The sequence below is a fragment of the Phallusia mammillata genome, chromosome 2 (assembly GCF_965637545.1).
Source record: "Phallusia mammillata chromosome 2, kaPhaMamm4.hap1.1, whole genome shotgun sequence".
Lineage (NCBI taxonomy): Eukaryota > Metazoa > Chordata > Ascidiacea > Phlebobranchia > Ascidiidae > Phallusia > Phallusia mammillata.
In genome coordinates, this window is record NC_137253.1 from 25,543,077 (window position 1) to 25,567,879 (window position 24,803).

Genomic DNA, 24,803 nt, shown 5'->3' on the forward strand with positions numbered 1-24,803 from the left:
AGAGATTAAATAAAAGTTTGCATGAGGAGGACAAGCTTGTCCTTCAAAAAAGTGTAGTCTATATGGTAGGCTAGGCAAAATAGTAACACACTATATCTGAGAAAAATCTTTTTGGGAAAATTAAATGGAAACAGGCCTAGTTATTTTTTATGATTATCGGCAAATAAAACGAAACGTAGTAACACGTTTGCCTTAACGACCGTTCATGTGTTGGCTACCACCTGCTAACATCAAACATTATAGCGTAATCTTATGAAGAACTTACAAGCCCGAGGGTGTTTTTTACCAAATCGCAACTTTTATCTCATAAAACACAGTCATATACACATAAACTCTTAACCATTCTGTCCAAGATTTAGTGTTTTACGTAGGTGAGAGTGATTCACTTCAACAGCGATTGTTAAGTTTGGTTTTATGGCAGCAATCGTCCGCGAGATATTCATCTAAATACATGACAGTTCGCGCTACAAGTCGTTTAAAGCAGAGTCTTTATTGACCTGGATGTTGAATTGCCCCAGAGACATTGAATGGTGCTTCCTGCAGTTTGTATTAATGTAGATCGCTAGAGTAAGCTTAGTCTGCGACGGAATTCGCCATAACGTGTGTACTGGACTAAAGAAAACAAGTATGTTTGTCTGTAGACGCCTCAGGTATTATTACAGTAGGCAACGCTTTGCCATGGCACTTAGATTTGGTCTACGCGAGTTGCGCTGGGCAGGTGCGGTGTTTCAGTAAAATAGCAGGAAATTGGTCAGCTTAGGAATCGTTACCGTTCAGACAGACATGACCCACGTTTTAATCATGGGTGGACGCTGATCGATTCAATCGATATGAATGAGGATATGCTGCCAACAATCCGCATAGATTTTTGCTGTCAAGTAAAGCCTTTCCACCTCCCGGGACTTGAAAGGCAGAAACTCGTCATGACTGCATTGCATTCCGGTAGCGTAATCAGTGCCTCCGGTGCAATCAAACCAAAGGACTTGGTCGTAAGATTACAACGCGGTTTATCAACGGTACTTTACCGTCCCGACAGTTCAAAAAGAGACAGCACAGTGTTGGAAGGTAAAAAACACAGCAATGGACTAAGATTAGATTGTGGCGATGGCAGCTGAAGTACAACATGTTAAAGTTGACTGCTCTTGGGACTAGCGAAACTGGTTGTCATAAACGCCCTCTGCAATCACGTTCGCTTGGGCTTAAGCAAACGTACTTACAACCCAAGTCGCTGCAAACAATGTCCTGAATGCGAAACCCAGCTGCTACAGGACAATGCGCGTTAATGCGCACTCCGTTTGTTGCGCAACGTAGCGCTAGAAGATAAATCCTATGTATAATAGATGAGTACAAATACCTAACCCCAAGGGAATAGACAACACCGCCCAATTGCCGTTGATGCAGCCTTTGAGACGAGGCGTTTGTCCAGACTATTATGTATAAACACGCGCTATTGTTGATTCACAGATTCTGAGGTATTAATAGGGCTGTCGTTGATTTAGTGCTGAATAAATGCTCCTTAATGTGCGAAAGCAAACACCGCTTAGTGCAACTGTGAGGAAAATCCGGTTTATAGAAGTTCAACATGAGGAAATCACTAACCCAGGGAAAAACAACTCGGCCTTCGTTGGTGCAAAATGTGATGAAAACGACTGTTGGAATAATGTTGAACGTTACACCACCAATGGAAGATGGTATGTTATCTTTGATATCATCTAATAAGAAATAAAAAAGTTGCTTTTCTCTTTTATTCAATGTTTCAAGCACCCTGTATAAGCTATTACCTTTAAGTTTTGCTTTTGTGCCATTTGTGTTAATTTCGTGCATTTTTTCATATTTTAAGTATGTGATTAAATAGTACGAGTTTAAAAAATTTGACTGTTTTGGGACAGATAAAAGTCTAGAACGCAATGGATTCGAAAAGACATTTGAGACAGTTGTGTTTTAAAAAATGCGAAAAACATATCAATTGTAAATCGTTTTTGTCATTCATGAAGTGTTTTGTAATTCCTCACAAATCATTGCTGATATTCAGCAAGTTGCAGTTTCTCTGCAAATAGAGGTCATTGTACTCCATAACGATTTAGTACAATCGAATTATGACGCTTTCGTAAGCACGTGGCGTAAATCTGGATAATGGACGTTAATGTTTTGTCGGATATCGATTGTCGCACCAACATCAAACTCTTATTGATTGCAGAACAGAAGCAGTGATTGATAAGATAAAAATGTTTTTTTACAACAAAACATATTCTTACTTCCTTGACCAAAATATAAAAAGCTGTTAGTCGATTAGCTAAACACAAACTGTGGACAAATAGATAGTTAATGTGCCCTGTTTCAAGCTATTGACTGTCTACAGTAGGGTTGCCATATTTATGATGCACAATCCCTGACAAAATTTATCTTGGTTGCGTTAACCCAGTTTTTCTCAGACATTTTCGGTCCCTTTGTATTATTTCGAGGGCTCGCGGTCAGTAAGCCTGAATGTGTATTTCGGAAAAGCGAAAGTTGGTTGAGGATTTTAGCCAGTTATGCAAAATTGTGCATAACAATAATCCAAATCTGACATCACAGACAAGATAAAAAGTAATACAATTGTGCGCGAACAATTGCATTTTTGTTGGTTGTCATGCAATAAAGCCTATTGTTTAGCAATGGAGACGGTCGATTCTCACTTTCACTTTGATATAGAATTACTTCCGCCTTTTCGTGGTCCCCGCAAAATGCCCTAAAGGACCGCGGACCCCAGTTTGAGAACCGCTGCGTTAACCATTTTTTGCGATCTAAACACTTCTATTCCGGAATAAATTTAGAATATTCGGAAGTCACACGGACGGCGACACGAGAAAACGTTAGATATGGTACTCTGATCCTTGACAACTAACTTTCTGTGTATGCTTCAGTTTAGTTAAGTTTATTAGGCCAAGGTCACTACTCTTACTATCTTTGAAACAATAAGCACATATATCAGGGGTCGCCAACCTTTACCACTCTAAAAAACATTCAGACTAATTTCACACATAAAAAAACAAAAACAGAGGGAGCCACAAAGACCTTACAGGTATTGTTACAGTAACAAACAGGTATTGTTACGCGCGCAAACACACTGCAAAACGAAACAGTAACCTTGTACGTTAACTTGCGCGCCGCCAGTTTACCTCTTTACGTTCCATGGTAGACGCGGTTGTAGCAAAATACTAGAAACTTTCTCCGTTGGTAGATTAATTTCGTAGTGTATATATTCTTAAATTCCTGACTTTTAAGTACATTTTAACATTTCTCCCTGACGCAGATTTAAACACTAAATTCCCTGATATGTCAGGGAAATTCCTGACGTATGGCAACCCTAGTCTACAGGTGATTGAGCTCTAATTACCAATCACTATTCATAGGCATGGTTTAGCGGCATTTTTATCGATAATGTCTTTGTTTTGCATGTAAAAATTCATTGTGTCATAACTTCTAGACTAGAGTTTTACATTACATTAAAAACGTATTAGGGGTGGATCTGGGGCGTGGTCGCAGAGTTTTCGGAGACTCAACCCCATTAACATTAAAAAATAGCAATTTTGAAAAATAACAGGCCAGGAAAACAAACATTATGTCAGATATTAGTTTTGTAAAGTGTTTGTTTTTTTAAGTTGTGCCATTTAGGTACAGTGCTAAAACGGTACTAAAACTAACTGCAACTGTTGGAAAGCAAGCATTTTACTTGGAATTTATATATATTTCAAGCAAGGAATTTATATATATTTCAGCGAGACTAAAACCAAATCAATAGCTTCGCCTAAACCTGCCAAACGTCTAAATGATTTTACACTCCCAGATGTTGGTAAACTGTTGAAAGTGCTTTGCCGTTCTTCAATTTTGACATGCTAGCCGTTTTTGCATGTTGTGTTAGAATGTTTTTTGTTTTCCGTTTCAAGTCTCTCTGTTTTCGATTTTTACGGACGTAATTTATACATAAGGCTGGTTTGAAGTGACGTTACATTTGGCTGACAATTTTTCAATATATACAGCTTCCGGTGGCAGGCCACATATCCGCTACGTCACGTCTCGTAGCAGCTCCTTGCCGCCAAGTTCTTCGGTCACGTCATGTTTTGATGTCACGATTAAAAGGAAACTTAGCACCGTATGATGTAGTGTACATTCCCCTTCCCATTTCAGCACTAGCCCTTGAAAATGTTTCCCATTTTAGCCACAGACCTCGAAATGTTTTGTTTAACACAGCAAAGTTTTTGAGGTCTTATGTGGTTGGCAGAACCGAGATTTCTGGCCACACTGACGGTATGGGTTGCTACTTACTGCAGGTAATGTGAAAAACCATACCATCACCTTACACGCTTACCCCAAGTACACCGTTTTTAAACTAATCTCATAACCATTCCACATTCCAACCCGTTTTGGCTTCAGCTGTATAGGTTGCCTTACGTAGATTTTGCGGTGAAAATTGGAAAACACATCAGTTGGTCGTTCACACACTTTAAACCGTTATCAAACATCGACGATAAGTGCTGCCCACGACGCATGAGAAACTACAGTTTCTTGCAAGAATCAGCAGCAATTTCCTCATGCCAAGAAGACGAGGTGCAAGGCGTGAAAAATACAAGCACGCTCGCGCAGCACACACACACACAAACATGCACGTTTGTAACCAGCGCTAATTTCGAGTACAAACTTATAAACTGATTGTGATTCACAGTGGACAGCATCAAAACGTCACAACTATTATCACAGCAACCTGTTGCCTTTGTTTGTCGACTATGTTGCTCCGCATAACACACGCTCATCGAACAGGTGACGTTTCTTCCGGTTGTCTCAAGCTATTAACACTGCAGGTATTAGATAAAAAGTATGGCAAGAAACAGTGTCGCCTTGCGTCTATGTAGGACAGTTAGTTGAGACTGTAGTGGAAAAATGAGTAAGTACAATGATGCACATGAGTAAGTTGGCAGTTATAAGGTATAGTTCAAAAATTGAAAGGTTTCAGGTGATAAATGTGCTTAGTTATGTTGAAAGAAAACACCCCAAATTGAGAGTGTTCTGTTAGTAACTCAATCTTGTGTTGTGATTTTCGAGCATCAACTAAGAAACAGACGAAGGCATTCAGGCTGCATTGTTTTGAGTTTACCCATAGTCACCTTTCTGTTATTGATCACACACAGGGACACTTGCGGATGTTCAAAGAGTTCAAATTTTATTATTTACACATGCAAGACCCGTTAATTACGGCTACAGGCCATAACAGACGAGCTAGATGTAGGTAACCCAAACATAACTTATCAAAGTGGACTTTCAACGCATTAAGACACTTCCGCCCATGTTATGCACGGTGGGCGAAACCCCTCACAAGATGAGCTATGGCGTGAGGGTGATGTCATGGCAAAACCGAGAAAAACCCCGTGTCTTTATATAATCTAGTATAGACTGCTTCAGTTAAGTTGTGAATACTGGACAGGAGACAGCTTGAGGTGGCTAGAGAAAGATTTGAGTTGAATAATTGCTTTGTTTAATCGTGTTGTGGCTGCCCAGCATTCCGGCTGATCGCATCATTATATTTGGTGAAACATTAGCAACGGAAACGCACAACCTCGTGCCAGAAAAACATTATCGAATCACTCAGCTGTCTAGAATACAGTCCTGATAACATCAGCACATAAGCTAACATGTTTTTTTTTAATTATAACCGAAGTGAATTGTTGGTTTTCAGCCAGTTAAAATGTCTTCTTGAAAACAGAGAAGTTTTCAATTTAGTTACTGTAACATGGAACTCTTGAGTTTATTTTTTTGATACTAGCGAAGGGTGTTGGGTGGAAAATAATACACACTTTGCCAATTACGTCATAGTGACGTAGGTAACGTAACGAGCGAGCTACGGCGTGGATGTGGGCGCCCTGACCTCACTTCCTATTGTTGATAGACCCAGCGAGTTCATGCTTTAATTGATTTGCGTGCAGTTGGCAAAGTTGGCCCGTTTATTGTTTGGTTCTCTTATGGGCGCGTTGCGTATACGCAATGACTATCAGGCCAGGACGGATATGACGTGTTAGCAGGTGTTTGAGTTGGCGTATGTGATACGCCTGGCTATATGCTGTGTTTTGGATGATGTTCGTATGTGCAAGTAAATTAAGGACAGTTAGCTATGTAAAAATGAGACAGTTTTTTTTTTTATGTGGAAAAGTTGTTTGTCAGCTTTATGTGTGTGGTCTTGGCATACCGAACAATTTAAAATACGGAAGTAAGTGGCTTTTTTGTAACGAAACTAAACTCCTATTGATTGGATTTTTAGGCCCACACAATGTGTTATTATGAAACTACATGCGACCTTATGAGGTTTTACCTAAAACATCATTGTTGTATAACGTTGTTCACAGCAACGTGATCGGTGCTGATTCTTAGAGCGCTTTTACGCTGTAAAGTGATATTTATTGGATATACCTGCCTACCTCGACTGAAGAATGATAGAAGACCAGAGTTACTATAGACCAGGAGCGACCAAGAGTCGATCACCAGGATATGCTTCAAAGAGCCAGGGCGCTCATGAGCTGACAAGGAGAGCGACAACGGCTTCCCGCATCACCTCAACTAGCCAACCTTCAAGTCCCGCAATAGCTCGGAGTCGGTTGAGCGAACGACATCACACAATGTCAAACATCCGACCTCCACATGTAAACGATCTCGCTTTGAGCCAGGCGAGGGCGAACGCTGGCGACGACGAAGAAATATACGTCGATATGACCGTTAAGCAATCAAGATCAACTCCGCAACGCTCTAACACGGTATCATCGTCATCGCGTTATATGCCGTCACCGCGAAGTAGTCCTGGACCAACTCATCGTGGCGAAATTAGCCGCATCGATGAGAGGCATGCTAAAGGTGCTGACTACGTTCCATCGTACATAACGCCTCGTCAACGCCTAAACAGCGATGAGGAAGACTACGCAGATATGACAGGCGCCAGTAGCGGCAACAATAGTCCCATGATTTCTCACCGTAGCAGTCCGGTCAACTCCAGCATGCGTCCGCGTGTTGTGAAAAGCGGTAGTTTCAGAATGCCACCACGACGGTCAACTGATGGCTCACCGCGAACCACTGTAAATGGACAGTTTGATTTCAAACAGGTTTCTGAGCCAGATAACTCACGTATAACTTCTCCGAGGATTCCGAAAGGTTTGATTAAAGAAGGAAGCTTCCACAAGGACGATGATGATGATTACGAAGATGATTTTGGCGATTACACTGAAATGTCACCGACGCCAGTGCACAATGCTCAGCGTCCACCCATACCGCAGCATCTGCCTTGTGTGGAAGTTAGGCCAGCGACACCGACTAAACTCTTTCAGTCCATGTCGTTGTCTAATGTTGCTTCCGCCATTCCGTCTAAGCGTTTCGGGTTTTCCGACTCGAGCGAAGATGAAACGTCCGGTGAAGAAGAGAAAAGAAAAAAAGGAAACTCGAATCTCAATTATCGCAGCAAGTCCCTAAACGCGTTTAACGAAAACCCAAACTCGGTTGTAAGACCACAACAGAACAACAAAGACAAACAGCAATCACCAACCGATGCTGGAAAAGCGGCTAGAAAGTATTTGCAGCACGGTGACACTATGCTTTCTCCGGTTAAAAGACACTCTTCGTTCGGGCTTGCTCGTTCATCGTCGAGAGCTGGAAAACAAGGCGGGGTTGTCTCGCGAATCACCAAAGTGCGGCAAAACAATTCCGCCAAAAATCTACGCGACTACGACGATTCCGACTCTGATCTGGAAGATGTCCCGGATGTTCCTGCGCGAGGGACAAAGCTCCAGCGCACCACCAGCTGCTTGAGTAAGCCTTCTCTGGGCGAGTTTGAGAGAAGGAAGAGTAAGACTTTGGCGGAACAAGCTCCGTTTGACTTGGACATTACGGATGAAGACGGGAATATATTGCTTCCTGATGGGGCCATGGCTGGGAAACAGCAGCTTGACGGCTCGTTGTTGATGAAACTGTTGGCTAACGACGGGCGAACACGGTCCCTGGATAAAAAATACTTGGAATGGCTCGCAAAGACCTCGCCATACGCTTCAAGGACTTCGTCTACGTCTTCGAGAAAACCACGTAGTAAAGCGAACAGCACAAAAGACCTAAAGTCACCAGTCAGCTCCGATGACGATTATGAGGCTGTGGAAGACGACGAGGCCTTTGAAAAGTTTACAAAAGTCATCCAGGGCGGCTACAACCACCAGGCTGCTGCCAAATTGAAATCCCCGGATAAAGCTCCCAGCATGTCGTTGGCTAGCTTTGCTGAACAACATTCGCAAATGCAAAAACAATCCTTTGAATCTCTCGAGCGGGTGAAGTCGAAGGATCCTGAAAGCGTGAAGCAGGAAATCGCAGAAATAAAACGGTCAATGACTTTGAAACCTCTGCCTCCTGCTGAGAACGCCGAATTTTCGGACCTGGCACAAGCGTTTTATGAAGATTTTCACAAAAAAGATAAGAAAGCAAAAAAGTCAGATAAGAAAGCTGACAAAAAGCAAAAAGAAGGTAAAAAGCATAAGGACAGAAGCCTACGCAAAAGTTTTAGATTTGGGAGTAAAAAGAAACTGACCATGTCAACCCCTGAGCTCAATCATCAAGCAAAACAAGATAGCCTTCGATCCCCCACACAGGAAGAACTAAACAGCGGTCCACAGGGAATGCCAAGCTTGAAGCCTCCGTTAGGTTTGTCTCCCAACCACGGGAAGAAAGGTTTGAGCCGGGAGAGAGCTGCATCCTCTTCAAACTCTTTGAAGCGATCCGAGAAAAAACACGACTACAAGGATAGCTGGAACAAGACGCGAACGTTAGAACGAGGCATGTTCCCATCCAATCTTTCCTCATCTACCAATTTTAACAGCACGGACAACAAAGAGCTTACTGTCACGGATATTAGCTGGGAAAGCAACCTGAAGAGCATGGGCAAGTCCACTATGTCGAAATCAGGGACTCTGGGTCGTTTGTTCAGCAAGCGCGTAAAGGAACGCAAAGGCCTTGATGTAACGGATTCTGGAAGCAGAGTTTTCAGTCCGGAATGCAGTGACAGTTACGACAGCGATGGAAAAAGTGGGACGCTAGAACGATCAGGACCTGTGGAAGTCGACCTTACTCCGTCTCAGCGCTACTTCAAGCTGTGCAACATCTCCAAGGGTTTAGTGATGAAGCACGACGGCCCCGATAGCAGCGAGGGAATTGATATTGCATTTTTACAAAGGAGCAAGTCTGGGTCAAAAAAGCCAGCCCACTTTAACAAATACGCCACAATCACTGGAATCTATTCCGCACAGCAACAAAGCAGCCCGAAAAAGCTGAGTCGACACTTAAGTGCCGAACAGACTGGAAAACAGATCGAAACAAGTACTGAAGACGACTCTCGCCGCTCGAAGCGCACCAGAGCAAGTCTGCGCGGCCTTAGTAACTCCTTAGCAAGGAACACTAAATCATCAGGTTGTTTTCGGCGACATAATGCTTCTTGTTAATTTTTTTCGTTGCCATGACTTTGTGTTGCATTAAGAACCCTAGTTTCTATAACTGCCAAGTTGGATTTAGTTTTTAACTTCTTGGGTGATATATATATACAACCAAGATTAAGGCATGTTGAAGTATTGTATCCTCTTATATGTCTTGCAACAGAAACCTTCGGCTTTAAACACTTCATTGTAAGTGACTTCAGTCCTTTTTTAAATTAAGTTAAATCCCAGCATTTTTTGTATCCTTGCGTTATTTATATTCTACCAGCTGCCCTAACTCTAGCGCATATTTTCATCTCACAGAAAAACCTATTTTGATTTTTACCGCCTATTTCTTTTTGCAGCTTTGAAGAATTTCGCCATCGGAGAAACGGATGAGGCCAACGACTACGTACTTAGGCAAGAAGTCGAAGCACAAAAGGTGAAGTCCTAAAATTTTTATTTTGCTTTTTATTACGCCAATGGGACATTTGCACAATCAGTTTAGTAACACGGTTTTAGAAACAAGACAAAACATTACGAATTTCCCTTAGAGATAATATAATTAGGATGTTCGCGTTTTCGTGTGAAAGTTATTTTGGGAAACGCAACGCCCTAAGCAAAATCACCGACCGTAAACATTGACGTCATTCACACGTTTCGCTTCAAGTTGCAGTCTGATGAAAAAGCGTCATCGGAAATATCGGTTATCCCTTGACGTGCGTAAATTTCGAGGCTTGCCTTAAAACTATCCATTGCGCTTTCAATCCCGTGTTCAATTTCGTAGGCACGCGAGTCCAGTGTTTCACTAATCATTATAGGACAAGAAAGGAAACGTCCTTCACATTTGGCCTGTTCGGTAGACCTAAGTTCCCTGTTTTGAAGTTTCCTTTGTTCGTGCATGGGATGCGTGTTTTCCACAGGTGAGGGCTAACAACAGGTTATTGGTGTTGGTGTCATAGTCAGTAAGGCGAAAACGCTGATCGTCGGTGGTTAGATTTTCTCTTATTATTCGCCTCAGTCCAAGGGCGAATTGAGGCTGGTTTCGGCCGTAATTGCGTACAATCTTGGTTGGTGTTCGTCAAGCCCCGCAAACAACTGATTTGTGATGTAGGCGCAGTAGCGTCATAGTAAATATTTATTTTCTCTTCGGCAAGCAAGTGTACAAACCCATCGGACGATGTTGGCCAGAGAACATTATCCCAACAGCAAATAGCTGATGCTAGAAATCAGGCCGTGTGGAAAGTTATAAAACCGTAAAGATTGTCGGCGCTTGTTTGCCAACAGTGGTCGTGTCCTTACCGATGGGCTGTAAAATGAACGAAGTTTAATGTCGTAAAGTTTATGCGTTTCAGCACAAGTATAGCGGGAAATGTTTTCAACGTAGGAAATTTAGTTGCCAAGTGCAGGTGCGTTAGGAATCCACGCAATGTCAGTTTACGATTGTAAGGTCGTCAGTTGAGACAATTTCCCGGTAATGCGATCCGGTTTAGCTGGCGGCCGATGCTAATCACTATATTTGTTGCAAGACCGCGGCTTTGATTTGATGTCGCCAAATTACAACTTGGCCTACAGTCCTGCAGACAGTTACAATCTGTTTTCGCTGATTTGCCTCGGGATAGGCTTCACAATCAGCAAAACAGGCAATATGTTTCAGCCTAAATACTGTCTTTAGTGTTTTAGTGCTGTCCTAGCTTCCCTACGATAGATTGCGGATATAAGGGGTGAAAGATACAACAGGCGCTGATTTGTTGTCACGATTTGTATTAACTACGTGCATACTGAGGTCACTTACGGTCATTTCAGAAGCATTATGACGACATGTTACGTCACAATATCGGTAGTTAGAAGCAGGTCGTTGCTAGAGCGCCACTGTCGACCTTTGAAATGTCACATATTGTTGTAGTTGTTCTCTACACGGAGTGTAACATAACAACGCATGACGTAAACTTTCACTAAATGTCCGAGGTATATATGATTGGAGGTAATGTTACGCTGTCACTATAGCAGTGTTAAAAGGGTTTACTGATGCCATACAGACATTGTTTGTAGGATGATTGATGTGACACATTCAATTCGTTACCATTTTCTAGCTGGAATATTGTATCTTACTGTCTCCAAGACACGTGCGATAGCTCCTCTGGTTTAAGCAGAACTCTAAATAAAAAAGCATTTTAGGACAGTGGGATACAAAACGATTAGGCTTCGCCACTACACTCCCAAATTTAGGGGGTTTAAACACGAAAATGTAATATCCGACTTTATCATGTCCCGACAAACAACTGCTTCGCCTCGGGTCGCCTGTATATTGCTTCGTGGCCAGGGTTTGTTTGGTAATTGCGGCTTTCGCTGAGATTGTGCCATGCAGGCACGACGTCTATGCCATATCACTGTTGCATTAGCAACATCAGGCACAGTCTTGTATTCGTGCGACCAGAAGGTTTTGTTTGTTAAACCGTATTGCAACGTTTCAGCATGTCGAAACTTGTGAACATGTGTTTACAGACGCTTATGAACTGTTTTTCAGTGAACACCCAACGAATTATTGTTTGTTTTTGCAGAAGTAGTTTTTTTACAGCCATGCGCCACTTTGTGGCAAGTTTCAGTTGTTATCTTACGTTACCTTGACCACTCGTTAAGTTCCGTGTGCCACTTGTCATTGAAAAGTGTATAATGGTGCTAACTCGGATAATTCGATTGCTAAGTGAGCGTTTGAGCAGTAATCGCGAGACCCTTCCGGGTTACGACGGCGATGATCAAGTGAAAATTCTCAAATGGGTACGTGATCGTGTCATTGAAATAAACAACTTTACAAAAGGGTTTTGTTCTTTTCAGGCTGTTAAATTGGTTTGCTGATGTAACCAGTTTGGCTAAGTGAATTATTAAACCCCACGTGCTGGCTCAGGTGGTAACTAAACGCGAATATTTTGTTATTCTGACGTTTCGCTGAGTACTAATTTCATCATGAGTAATTTTATTCTGTTAATTTATATTATAAAATATTTTGGGCGAAATAATTGTGAAAATTTAATTTAAGTGTATTTCACGTAAAATGCATCTATAGCCCTTATCAATTGCCCGTTATGAAAAGACAAAACAGTATGACTTTGTAACACACTTTACGCCCAAAACTATATTAACTTACGAGTAGACGTGTTTTATACCCGTACTTAATTTTTGGTTGTTGACCTCGTAACCTTAAGACTAACGTTGGGTTATTATGCCTTAAAAACGAACGTGCACAACATTCCACAAAAAATCCAAACAAAACGGGACTTTCATATTTCACTTCTGCCAAGATGTTGAAAACGCGAATTGTAGAGACAGATACAAATTGCTTCCTGACGTCAGAGATCCAATCACGACCGGATGTCGCAGGCGAAAAAAGCGAGTTTAACCCTAGGCATCCACTACCATGACATTTGCCAGTGTGTACAACGTAACTAAAAGCAAAAAATTAAGATCTGAGTAACAGACTGTTGAGGTTATTTTCGTCTGAGAATTTGAACTTTGCGGTCAAAGGTTGAAGTTACGGCCAAGAGGGGCGTTAGGGCAAAATAAACAAGTTGTTATACGCTCGACAATATGTCGTTGGGAAGAATTAGAATGTGGACAAGCCCAGTGCTGTCCCGTAAAAACAGAGCGGGGAGCCTAATACCAGAAACATGGCACACTTTGCCAAGGCGAGGATCGAAAACATTGGTAAGGTTAAAAAAGAGAGAAAGATTTTAAACAACACAGATCACTACGGGGAATTTTTCTTTGTTGTTTTCAAATCTTTATTTAGCTGTGAATATATTTTGTCATCACTTTTATTGTTGTTTTAGGCTCCGCTCCGGACGAGGCCGAGACAGAAAGTCCATCCTCTGTACCCGGTAAGACATTATTATAAGTTATATAAAATAATTAGAAGTTACTTGCTTTGTTACTAATTGTAGTCAGGGTGATTTTTTAGGCAAATGGTGACCATATGTGCTATTGTTTCACTATATATTTGTTGCGATGACGTAAGCAAGCTATGAAAACTGAAAGTTTTGTTGCATGACGTGACCTTTCCTATATGCAAAGATAAACAATTGTTTAGAAACCAGTATTTGCATTCATACGTGATTTTAATTTGGCCACATAAAGAAGCTTCTCAATTTCTTAAGATGCTTCTAGCGACAATACCCAAATTGTTGAAAAAAACGAGCTCTTTCAACAGGCTTTATTATAAATGCCCGACGTTTCGACGTTCCATGCTAAATTTTGTGTTTTATATTCTAAGGAACCAAGTCCGCGTTTGCTGGCGACCGCCCGACTTCTGTACCGGCTCATCTTGCAAACGCAACCGGACCTGCTGCGAAAACACAAAGCAGACGAAGAGAATGTTGCGGAGTCATTCTACACAGGTTCGTAACGGGGAAGTGCTAATTATCATCATCTGCTGCCAATCACTCGTATGTACGCACGCAATCGTATATACGCTAGTGGTGGATGCGTCATACTCCGTGAATAAATGCTTAATGTTCATCAGTGATGTTACTATACGGTAAAATGGTAACATATATGTCTTACTGAGTTAATTGCAGAAACATTAAAGTAGTTTCTGTGGATAATAAGGGTACTTTTCCTGTTCAGTATTCCGTTTCGCGTTTTATCTGCACCATGGGTTGATAGATCAATTTTTAATGGCGTTGTTCAATTTAAACTCGCAAATCAAACCATTAACATGTGCATATGTTTCTGTCATGTACTTTTTGCATGTTCATTTTCGTACTGCACAAACAAGTACGCTACCACACATGCAGTCATCACACCACTGCATTAGGACTCGAAAAAATCGTGTTGCGTGTTGTTTTACATTGATCAAAAACGCCAAGTTAAAAATGCTGTGCTAAATCGACGTAAAATTTGTCACAGATGCTGACGTGTATGAACAAAGCGCCTTCGGTCACGAACTTGTCACGTGGTTACAGGCCCGTACACAACCCAAACAGCTTATGGTTGAGGACCGTGACGTCACGTCCTCTGTGACATCATCAAGGTCTCGTTGGAACGTCGGTGGCATGTGGCAGGTGCTGCAAGAGGAAGGCCTTATCACACATGGTAAGTCCGCGTCGTTTGATCGGCGACAATTTCTTATCAGGGGTTGGCGACCGCGTGGCCGAAAGAAAAAGTAGATCACCCTTATAATGCGCTATTGACAACTAAAATACTGCAAATGGGTTGACGGTTTATTTGTAGCAAGACTGAAAAAAGCGTAATGAATATGTATGAAATATTGCAAAGGCGAAACTGCCAAGAAATAATGACAGATCTTTGACGTAATATAGCAAGGCAACGTAATGGGAACTCCATTGCGTAGTTTGAATGCGTAATTACAAAATAGTGTTTCGTTAAATTAACATATTTTTAACCCGTTTTGGGTAGTGAGCTATAAATATCACATGAAATAATCTCTAACATATAACACTGCTTGAGAAAACATTTTCAAGAAAAAATAATTCCAACTCCTTTATGTTTGTGACAGTTCGTCGGGAGCATTACTTCGAGGACTCGAACTACCTGTACCAATTCCATAAAGATGTCACCAATTACGTAGAAAGCATCCATGACGAGTTGCCTATCGATGATTCGAGCAGCACAAGAAGCAGCGTTGACTCGGGGTTCGGCCACGTAAGTGACAAACCTAGCTGATTTAGCCGCGGTCACGTAAAGTTTAGAGAAGACATGATGCTGTCGTTTAGCCAATTTGTCATGTCGCTGTTGACAAGTAAAAATGCGCTTAATGCGGACATAACACTTTGCCTAGAGTTTATACACTGTAAACTAGATAATATATACGATAGAGTTGATATACTGTAAGCTTCTATAAAATTGGAATTACTGTATTTGTTTGTTCAATAAATGTACATGTTCTGATATATATTTTACTTTTATTTATGAAAACGTGTCTCTATCAGTACTTATTACAATAGAATCTCGTTTCGCTAGATTCGGTTTTGAATTAAGTAAGGCATGTGTTCGATAATATTGACAAATTTAGCAGTCTTATCGCTAAACACACCTAAAGCAGTGCATTTAAAACTGATTATTATCTTGCAAGAATTTTTATCAACCAAAGTAAATTTGTGTTTCTGACGCTTATCCTATTGCACCATATGTGTTTAATTCCCTTTTTTTTATCCGCGTCTTAGTCTAGTAAACACGCCGTTTACGTTTTTCCTGTTGTCCAATAAAAGTAAACATCAGGATACAAATCAGGCCCAAAGCAAACAAATCATTTTTGATATGACAGTACCTTTAAAAAACGTTTACCGAAAATTTCTCCAACAAATTATTTTTGTAGAGCAATGGTGAAAATGTAGGGGACGATTTTCCAGGCAGCGTCTCGCGGTCTTCGTCAATCGCATCAACCACACGTTTAATCTCGAGTGAAATGTCACTTATGATGATGAACGACACTGAACTGAGTGAAGATGCCATAACACATCTACAACAGAACGCCCCTGATGCTTTATTCCGCCTCGCTCTACGCAAACTGTAAGTTCAAAATTAGGGTTAATTGGCACAGATATGTAATCCACATAAAGTTAATGAATATAAAACTGCATTACCTTTCACTGTAGGACAATTTGAAAAAAGCCGCTCTACTTTTAAAAATGAGCTCTCACCGTATACTCTTACCAATCAAAAAAATCGCCAATCATACAGCACATTACTGTGCCAAGCATGAAGCATCGTCAAGCATATTTGTAAATTTTTGGGATCAGCTTTTTAACCATTAAAGTTTGGCACGGTTCTGTATTAGTTAAACCAAAAAAGTAAACAAAACCATTAAGTGGCACTTTTTTTGAATTAACGTTTGTTTATCTTATTCATTGAAAAAACGCTAAAATCGCGACCCAATCTTTAAGCAATTATACAACATCACAAAACATATACGTTCATTTATCATTCACAGTCCTGAGGAAAGAAGTTCGGACGAGTTAATGATGATATACGAAGAAATCTTACATATCAAAGCATTAGCGCACCTTTCTGACTCGGTAAGTCGATTTTAGCCGCACGAAGTTTGTAACCGGTTGCCATTAACGACCAATCCCATGAGAGTAACCGCAATGTGGTTTTATTTACAGATCAAGCGAGAGCTCGCTGGCGTACTACAGTTCGAACATCACCACGAATCCGGAATAACATGTAAGTTTATTAATAGCGCGACCGCGTATTATAGCTTCGTAATAAACCCATTGTGGATTGAGTCACCTTCACAGTTTAATGGGAAAACCTGTTTGAGTCAGAGACTTTCTAATTCGTATTGTGCCAATTTTGAAGTTTGTCTAAACAGTTTAAGTGGCATTTGTCACAAACAAACTGTTTTTTCTTAAACCTTCTATATTTTGTCGTGTTAAGTGTCACTTGATTTAGCCCAGCAATGTGCAAGTCAAGTCTATAGAATAGTTTTAGAAAACAATTAACTTTTTCGTTGTATTTGTTATAACACTATATTGTAAAAAAGTGTCATGAAAATTGTTTTTTTGACAAAATATTTCAAAACCTTTAGGCTTGCTATATTTCTTAGAACCGTTTCTAATAAGAAGTCAATCCCTTTGTAACATTTTTATAGTGTTTAACCAAGGAGACGAAGGCACGTCGTGGTATATCATTCTACGGGGTTCTGTCGATGTCGCCATACACAGAAAGGTTAGTTCTACAATCCCTATGAAAAGGTTACGACTTTAGTTGGGCCATTGTACTATAGCAAAGAGCCCGTCCGCAAATGTCACTTTCACACATTACATAGTGGAACGGCCTAAACCTTGTTTTGACAAATATAATACTTTGGAAAAGGCACACCAAGCTGAAGTGAAAAGTAAAAAAAAATGTAAAATATGAATCAACAAAAAAATTTGTAGATGTTTGTGTATTGGAACTACAAACAAACACCAAGAATATATCTTTCGGTGAATCACTTGTTTTGCCACTGTCACCTTAGGGATGTGCAAATAATTTCGAGATAAGCGTGATGGCGCGCGTATTTTGGAATTAGAAGTCCAACGGCTCGTGTTTGTTGTGGCGGCATTCTACTTCTGGTTCCCGCCAATCTTTGACCTTTCACCCCTTCGTTCGAAAGATAATCAAAAGTAATCAGTATTTGATGTTACTCCGGCCCCGAGCGAATACTGATCCTTAACTATTCTTGAACATTACCATAAAATGCGATCTAAATATATCTTCGGAAGAAAATACGACAATAATTTGATTTTGATATTTTTTGTCGCTCTTGGGTTATATGGGTGTCCCGTGACTGTGACAAAAATCCAGCACGTGACCAAACATGCGGTTCTGACATCACTATGACGTGATATTACGTTTCTTGATTGGTTGTTTAAAAATATTTGTTTTATACCAACTTTGCTGATGCGGCATTGATCTTGACTTTGATATTCCTGACTTGAAATGTACCCATAATTAAGGTTTGCTCTCTGCTCAAATCGTTTCTGATGCACAAGCACCGAAAAAGTGCATTCCCTTTCTCATGAAAATATGAAGTAGATATGGTATTCATATAATACAAAAATCATTTTAAAAAGAAAATAATAAACAAATCATATTGGTCAAAACAAAACGTTTATCATATTTATTGGTTTATATGTGTTACTTTTTTTGGGATGGGATTTGTACTCATTAACTTTATTTGCCCGACGCTTCTGACTTGCTGTCACACATCTTTGAAATTTCGGCTTTGTTTGTTGGCTAACGCACAATCTATACATAGTTCGCCTTCTAACATTACAAGGGCACGAGTCAAGTTTAAAACTTTAATCTGTTATCTTCATACTAACCCGTTTCGCTGTCCGCCTAGTGAAACTGCCAGGTGCGAAGCCGAAACTTCCAAACGGCCGTTATCACATTGATAAGCAACGGGGGATGAAAGACCCTGCACCTTTTTTACTGCGCTACCAGTCTAGTATAATTCCTCTCGTTCTGCAAGCGTGTCTCAGTCGTTAACTGCAGTTCAATACGAGATGGTTGTTTCAACTGTAATTTCGCAAAATATCGTGGCTTCCAAGCCAAGTTTGGATATGTTGATCGCACCGGAATCACACGTTACGTCATCGACAGCGTCATCACTGCGTAGAAGTAGGTCATTACCGAGGAATAGTAGACGACGTATTAGTGTAGTGAATGAAATTCATCCAAAACGTTTGCAGCAAGTCAAGGTAAAAGCCCAACACCAAGGTTTTTTTTATATTCTCATGGCTACGTTTGTCAGCTGTTTTTTTTCAAAAGGATATTTTAAGCATTTCAACCGTTCTGATCTATTTCGATAGGCATTTTTATTGTTTATAGTACAACTTGTAGTTTTTGAGATCTTCCTCGACGAATGGTGGTGTTTTGAAAGTCAACTTCAGCTAGCAAATTTTCTGTTGGTTAGATTAGACAAAATTATTTTAACAAATAAAAACAAAAACGTCGAGTTTTGAAACAAAAACCCTGAGATTTCGAGATCAAAGAGAGTACGGGCGGCGACGCAACGTGGGGAGTCGGCACGTAATTACATGGTGGATTACGATTATTGCACCCCCATCGAAGCGCCATGCCCTGCTGCAGCGATCTCTTCCTGTCGTTATCGCCTCATTCCCGCTTTGTACCAGTAGACTATTTCATCCATTGTCTTCCAAATCTATTAGGTTGCCGTGTTGGGCAATTACGGGCCAGTATTGAAAAAGTTGGCCGAATTTTAGATCCCCTGACCGGACAAATTCTGTTTTGGCCGTATTTACATTTTTTGCCTTCTTAGATTTCTCCCTAACATTTACTTTGTGAACCGTTAGTTGATACAATCGTGTGAATTGAACTTTGATGTGTTGATTTGCAGGGCGTGGTATGCAGGTTGCACGACGGAGACGACTTCGGCAACTTAGCGATCATTAACGATGCACCGAGGGCCGCTAGTATCGTGCTTGCTGAGAAGAATTGTCAGTTTTTGCGCGTGGACAAGTTTGACTTTGTCAGGATTTTGAAGGTACCCATTGGTGTATATTTTGGCCAGAAAATTTGCGATCTGTCTATGGCCTATATTTTGCACATTTCTAAAATTTGTATGCTAAAATGCCGAATTGGTAATTGCAGGTCATTTTCATCATAACAAATGCATCAAAAAGCGACATAAAGTTACTTATTTCCCATGGAAAACTTGATTAACCTGCATTTTCGTATAAATACCATTTAAAACTGCGAATTGAGTACTTGTTCGAGTTTTTCAAACGATTAAACAATTTATCTACAGGACGTCGAAGCCAATACCGTGCGACTAAAGGAACACGACAAGGACGTTCTAATCCTGCAAAAGATCCTTGCACGATCCAGCATTCCGAACTCCCGCAACGCTTTCGAAAACGGCACTTCCCCTCAAATTCCAGTTGCTGCCACTCCAACTCGCCAATCGCACAAATACTCGATTTCAGCAGGTAATTTGCAGTTTTGATAACCTGCACTAATGATGACAACAGCGGTTCTTGAAACGTCTGCATTAAGATGTATTCTATGCACACACGCTCTCTGGCATATATGTTTTTAATTAAATAAGTTGTATTCAAAATGAAAATATGTTTTTTTGCATCACATTGTAGACGTTTAAACAATCGCTTTAGCCATTATCAGTCAAGGAACATTACTGAACAATCTGTCCTGTCTCCTTAAAAGCATTTATCTGATCAATAAATACGCGGTTTATATAGTCATATTTCATAGACTGTTCTTTGTTTTTCCGTTGAATATAAACAAGTCGTCCGACGTTTCGACGTCCTATACGGGGCGTCTTCATCAGGGTAATGTCAGCTACCCCTCACAGTAGGCAAAATGTTTAAATTTGCTCACAGGTACCGCTGACAAGATCCTAGAACACCTGTTGGAGTATCTGCAGCCTTGGAACATCGGGCGTCGTGAGGAAGCTATGGAGGACTTTATTATCATGTATCCCGTCTTCATGACAACGGATCATTTATGCAACCTTCTACTGAAACATTACCGCTCCGAGAAAGCCGACAACGTAGAATGTTCGAGATCTCTCAAGCGCAAAGTAGTTTATTTCACAGTTAGGTGGAGCCACATCTCATCATATCTCTTCAAGTCCGATTCAACGATTGAGTCCTTTCTCAAAGTAAGTGACTTAAGTGTGTTAAGTTTGTGCCTAAACATAGAGCAAGTAACGTTCATTGCCACAAATCGCATTGGGATAACATACGACTTTTTAAATTCCGGTTTCAATTATTGTTGATGTGTCTATAGATTAAATGCTTTAATATTTATAAAGTTCGAGCAGTTTGAATGCAGTAACGCTTAACAAACGTCTAACACTGTATATTCCATGCAGGATTTACAAGAGGACGTTCAGCTTGATATTCTCGACAACTCCTCATACAGCCTTCTCAGAGACGATTTGAACAGTGTTTTCACCAACACTGAGACGTAAGTATACAAGATACCACTTGCTACCGTACTAAGACCGTATGAGATAAAAACTTATGTCACTATTTTATACAGGGACATCTGCAACAACGCTACTCCAAAACAGTCGCTTATTTCCGTTGGGGAGTCTGTCCATAGAATCCAAACCGAGGAGGGCAAAGCTAGGCCCGTTAGATCAACTGACCAAGTCTTGTTGAAAGTCCACAATATGCACAAGACCTACACCACTGTGAGAATCTCAATTTCCTCAAACGTAAGTTGAAAAGCAGGAAAAACCCTGTTGTATAAATAATGTATGTAGGTTTACTGTTAGTCAAATAGGCATTTGTAAAATGTAAAGGCCTGTGTTTGGTATTGAAATGTCAGTGGCTTGTATACATTGGTGGCTTTCTATAGTTGAATGTGCATGTAGTTAAAGAGTAGCTACTTCGCGTATTGTTGATTGTACATTACAACTTACTAACCAAGAGACCGAAGCTATACCCTTTTACTACATCTTTACTTTAGATTGCGTAATGTTACACATTGCCTTATTTATAGGTCGACGAAATTATCAGCGCCGTCGCCGAAAAAATGAGCAGGCCAAGCAGGGATTTAAAGCTGTTCGAGGTGCAAGAAGACGGAGGTAAGTGTCGTTCACCTTAAAGTGCGTTTACCAGCACAAAATATCACGTGATCTAAACCGGACGATTTACCGCACAGACGTGATGGAAGTGTCGCGGAAACAGACCTCTATTGCCACATCACTAAAGATCAACAGTCGCCTGTATATATGCACTCAAGAGGAAAGGGCCGCATTGGTAAGTCAACAATACGTATGTTATGTCACGTTGCTTGGCCTTTTCCGTTTAAAGTTGTTGTTTTGCAAATCATTGGATGAGTCTTATGATATAGACTGTGTCTAAACTTTGTCATGTATTTTAAAGGGTGCTTTAAAGTGGAGTCCACAACCTTCGTCTTCGTGTCATTTGGAGGTCGTCAGCTCATTGGAAATCGCATATCACGTGACGCAGTACGATTGGGAGCTTCTGAACAACGTTCATGTGGTAAGTAATTTCTACATTTGGTCACTGGACATGGCCTTGAGTAATTTTCGCTTGGAGTATTAAAATGTATCTAATCTTTTACTATTGAAAAAAAAAATAAAAAAACCGTTTGACTTCTATTTTTAGCCAACACGTATTTTTAGTTTCTGGATTAAATTATAATCTTTTTCTTCTGTTTTCGCAAATATAACTAGTTTCGGTCTCTTGCACTTATAAGGATTTTGGTTCTGGTACCAAACAAATCAATAAACTCCCCATCTAGACTTATAGCCACCGGTTTCGTTTTTACTTCCTTGTGAAACTCTTATAATTGGACTTAAATGAATCACAAAAACTGCTATTGACTGTAACACTATGTTGCTTTGATTTAGATGGAGTTCGTGTACAAGGTATTCGGCGCTCACAAGTTTAACGGTGTCACCTCCAATCTCGATATCTTCACGCGGAGATTCAACCAACTCGCCTACTGGGCTCCCACCGAAATCTGCAGCTGTCAGAACCTTAACAAGCGTGTACAGCTTCTAAGGAAGTTCATCAAAATCGCACAACAGTAAGTAAACGTTAGTTAAAGCTTAAAACAACGCCCTTTTCAAATTTGTTCTGACTTTCTATTCTCGAATACCGAGTTATCTTTGACGAGTTGCTAATTTCACGGTATTTTGTCTATAGTTTGAAAATGTACCAAAACATGAACGGTTTCATGGCGATGATGATTGGAATTGGAAACCAGGCCGTAAGTCGCTTATACAACACTTGGGAAAAATTGCCTGCAAAGTACAGGAAGCTGGTTCAGGAATACGAATCCATTCTCGTAAGTATATTTTCCAACCAGCACTCAACAAATCTGTCCTTTTACAATATATTACATTCTAAAACGTCTTTAATCGTTTACAGGATCCCTCTCGTAATCACCGTTCATACAGACTCCACGTTGCTACGTTACAGTCCCCAGTAATACTCTACTTGCCCCTGCTGTTGAAAGACATGACTTTTCAACACGAAGGCAATGATAGCGTTAAAAGTGGTCTCATAAACTTTGAAAAAATGGTAAGTATATACATTTATATATAAAAAAATATATGTTGTGATAAGTATGTACTTGGCAATGTAATGCTTTGGATTAAGATAGGTTTTTGTTGGCAGTTTTTAATCAAATACTTTTTGTATTACAGCACATGATCAGCAATAGCATTCGGACTGTTATTCAAGGGTGTGCAAACCGAATTGGTAAGTTTAATGCAGTTTCATTACTATTTAGAGCAAACTAATAATTTTTATTTTTTGGCAGTTAAATTTATTTAAGCCAACATTTCTCCCGAAGAAAATGAATGTTTTATTAACAATTCTACCCTTATGTTTTCTATAGACGAAGATCACATCCTTGAGAGCACAAAAACTGCTGAGGAATCAAGAAATTACGTCCGTCAACTACAAGTTATAACTGATCAAAAACTACTTAACGAGATGTCCAATAAGCTGGAGCCCAAGCGCTGATATTCGTTGATTGCTGGTGCCCTCAAATGTGTTCCAAATCTGCTATTTTCGAAGGCTTTTGGTGCCGCTATGGATCAATTTCTGTTACAAAGCGGTACTACATTTGTCAAGTGCAATATTTGTAAACTTTTACGTCGACTGTACGCGCACACGTTGAGTTATATATTTAAACTGTTTCTTCTGCTTTGTAAGTTTTGTTTTGTTCAAAAGTTCATAGACATATATATAGATATAAATATATATAGGTATACATATGTATACTTGCGTGGTGTCAATAATGATTGGTCACCGTTTCGGTGGAGTGCGTTTGGGTTGCCTATTTAAATGACTCTCTAATTATTGCTGGTTTTATTTTTAAGTTAAGGTGGCTTATTTGAGCTCTACGAAAAATCTTGTTTCTGGTTTATTCATATTCTTTAATTTTGTACCCAAGTATCTTTGTTTTTACTTTTGTAATATTTTTTGCGCTGTTCCATAACCCTGTGTGTCACCGTACCCCGTGTGTGCATGTTTTTATTTTTTCGGGATAAACTAACGATTTGTTTTTCGTTTTATTCAAGAGTTTATCTGCATTATCTTGCCAGTGTTTTCTCATAAATCGCATTCCGTTCAACTTAATTTGTCGTCTTGTTGCTGCGAGAAAACGAGAAACCAAACACGTTTTTTGGAGCCATGTAGTTCCCAAAGGGGATGGCAGAGAGGCCAGTTCGATCACACATCACATAACAACTATAGACCTACAACGATTTTATTTCCTTTCAAATGTGGGACAAAGTGTGTTTAGACGCTGTGAAAGAAATTAAGCAAATTTAGCACACTATTTTTCGTTTTAAACTCATTTTTAATATTGAGAAGAACGAAAACGAAGCCTTAATAAGGATTTATACTTCTATTGTTTTTTTGCTGTTTTTGCGGAGTCAAAATCGGGCTTTTTTGTTAAAAGACATAAAAAAAGGTTGTTTCAAGTTTTTGTATTAGTGACCGATTGTATTCTCAAATCGTATCCAGGAGTGGGCGCTGTCGAGTAACGTTTATAATTTGCCTTGGGAGTATGATATTGTCATTTGGCACCGACGGCAACGCATGGCTTGTGCAACGGTCTTTACCAACATCACTCTAATGTTAAATGTTAGTAACATTGTTACGCATAAAAACTGTGATTCACGCTATTGTCATGGAATAATTGTGTTTGTTTCAAAGACCACATAATTATCCGTACATTGTTAAGTTCAATTTTGAAATATTTACCCGATTTTAAATACATGGCGGTACAACTAGCATCATCTCACGGCAAACCGGTTGTTAAGCACTAGACTAGGGGCCCGATAGAACCGACACGACATGG

At 40.1% G+C, this 24,803-nt stretch overlaps 1 protein-coding gene across 1 annotated transcript; it reads left to right on the plus strand.

The window, feature by feature from the left end:
• The first annotated feature begins 6,255 nt into the window (after nucleotides 1-6,255).
• Nucleotides 6,256-24,071, plus strand: LOC145214529 (uncharacterized). The gene is made up of 23 exons (XM_080083077.1): nucleotides 6,256-9,459; nucleotides 9,827-9,903; nucleotides 13,289-13,336; nucleotides 13,729-13,852; nucleotides 14,364-14,549; nucleotides 14,974-15,119; nucleotides 15,793-15,986; nucleotides 16,408-16,492; nucleotides 16,583-16,643; nucleotides 17,071-17,147; nucleotides 19,327-19,473; nucleotides 19,738-19,918; nucleotides 20,330-20,610; nucleotides 20,824-20,918; nucleotides 20,994-21,171; nucleotides 21,459-21,543; nucleotides 21,621-21,718; nucleotides 21,845-21,964; nucleotides 22,336-22,514; nucleotides 22,634-22,775; nucleotides 22,859-23,011; nucleotides 23,137-23,191; nucleotides 23,331-24,071. The coding sequence occupies exons 1-23, from the start codon at nucleotides 6,459-6,461 to the stop codon at nucleotides 23,456-23,458; spliced, it is 5,841 nt and encodes a 1,946-aa protein (XP_079939203.1). The 5' UTR covers nucleotides 6,256-6,458; the 3' UTR covers nucleotides 23,459-24,071.
• Nucleotides 24,072-24,803: the final 732 nt, after the last annotated feature.

Excerpts from the sequence above, each read along its gene's own strand:
- LOC145214529 (XM_080083077.1), top strand. The coding sequence starts at position 6,459 with ATGATAGAAGACCAGAGTTACTATAGACCAGGAGCGACCAAGAGTCGA. Across the intron at positions 20,611-20,823 it reads CGATTGAGTCCTTTCTCAAA|GATTTACAAGAGGACGTTCA; the intron begins GTAAGTGACTTA and ends TATTCCATGCAG. Across the intron at positions 21,965-22,335 it reads TTCTGAACAACGTTCATGTG|ATGGAGTTCGTGTACAAGGT; the intron begins GTAAGTAATTTC and ends GCTTTGATTTAG.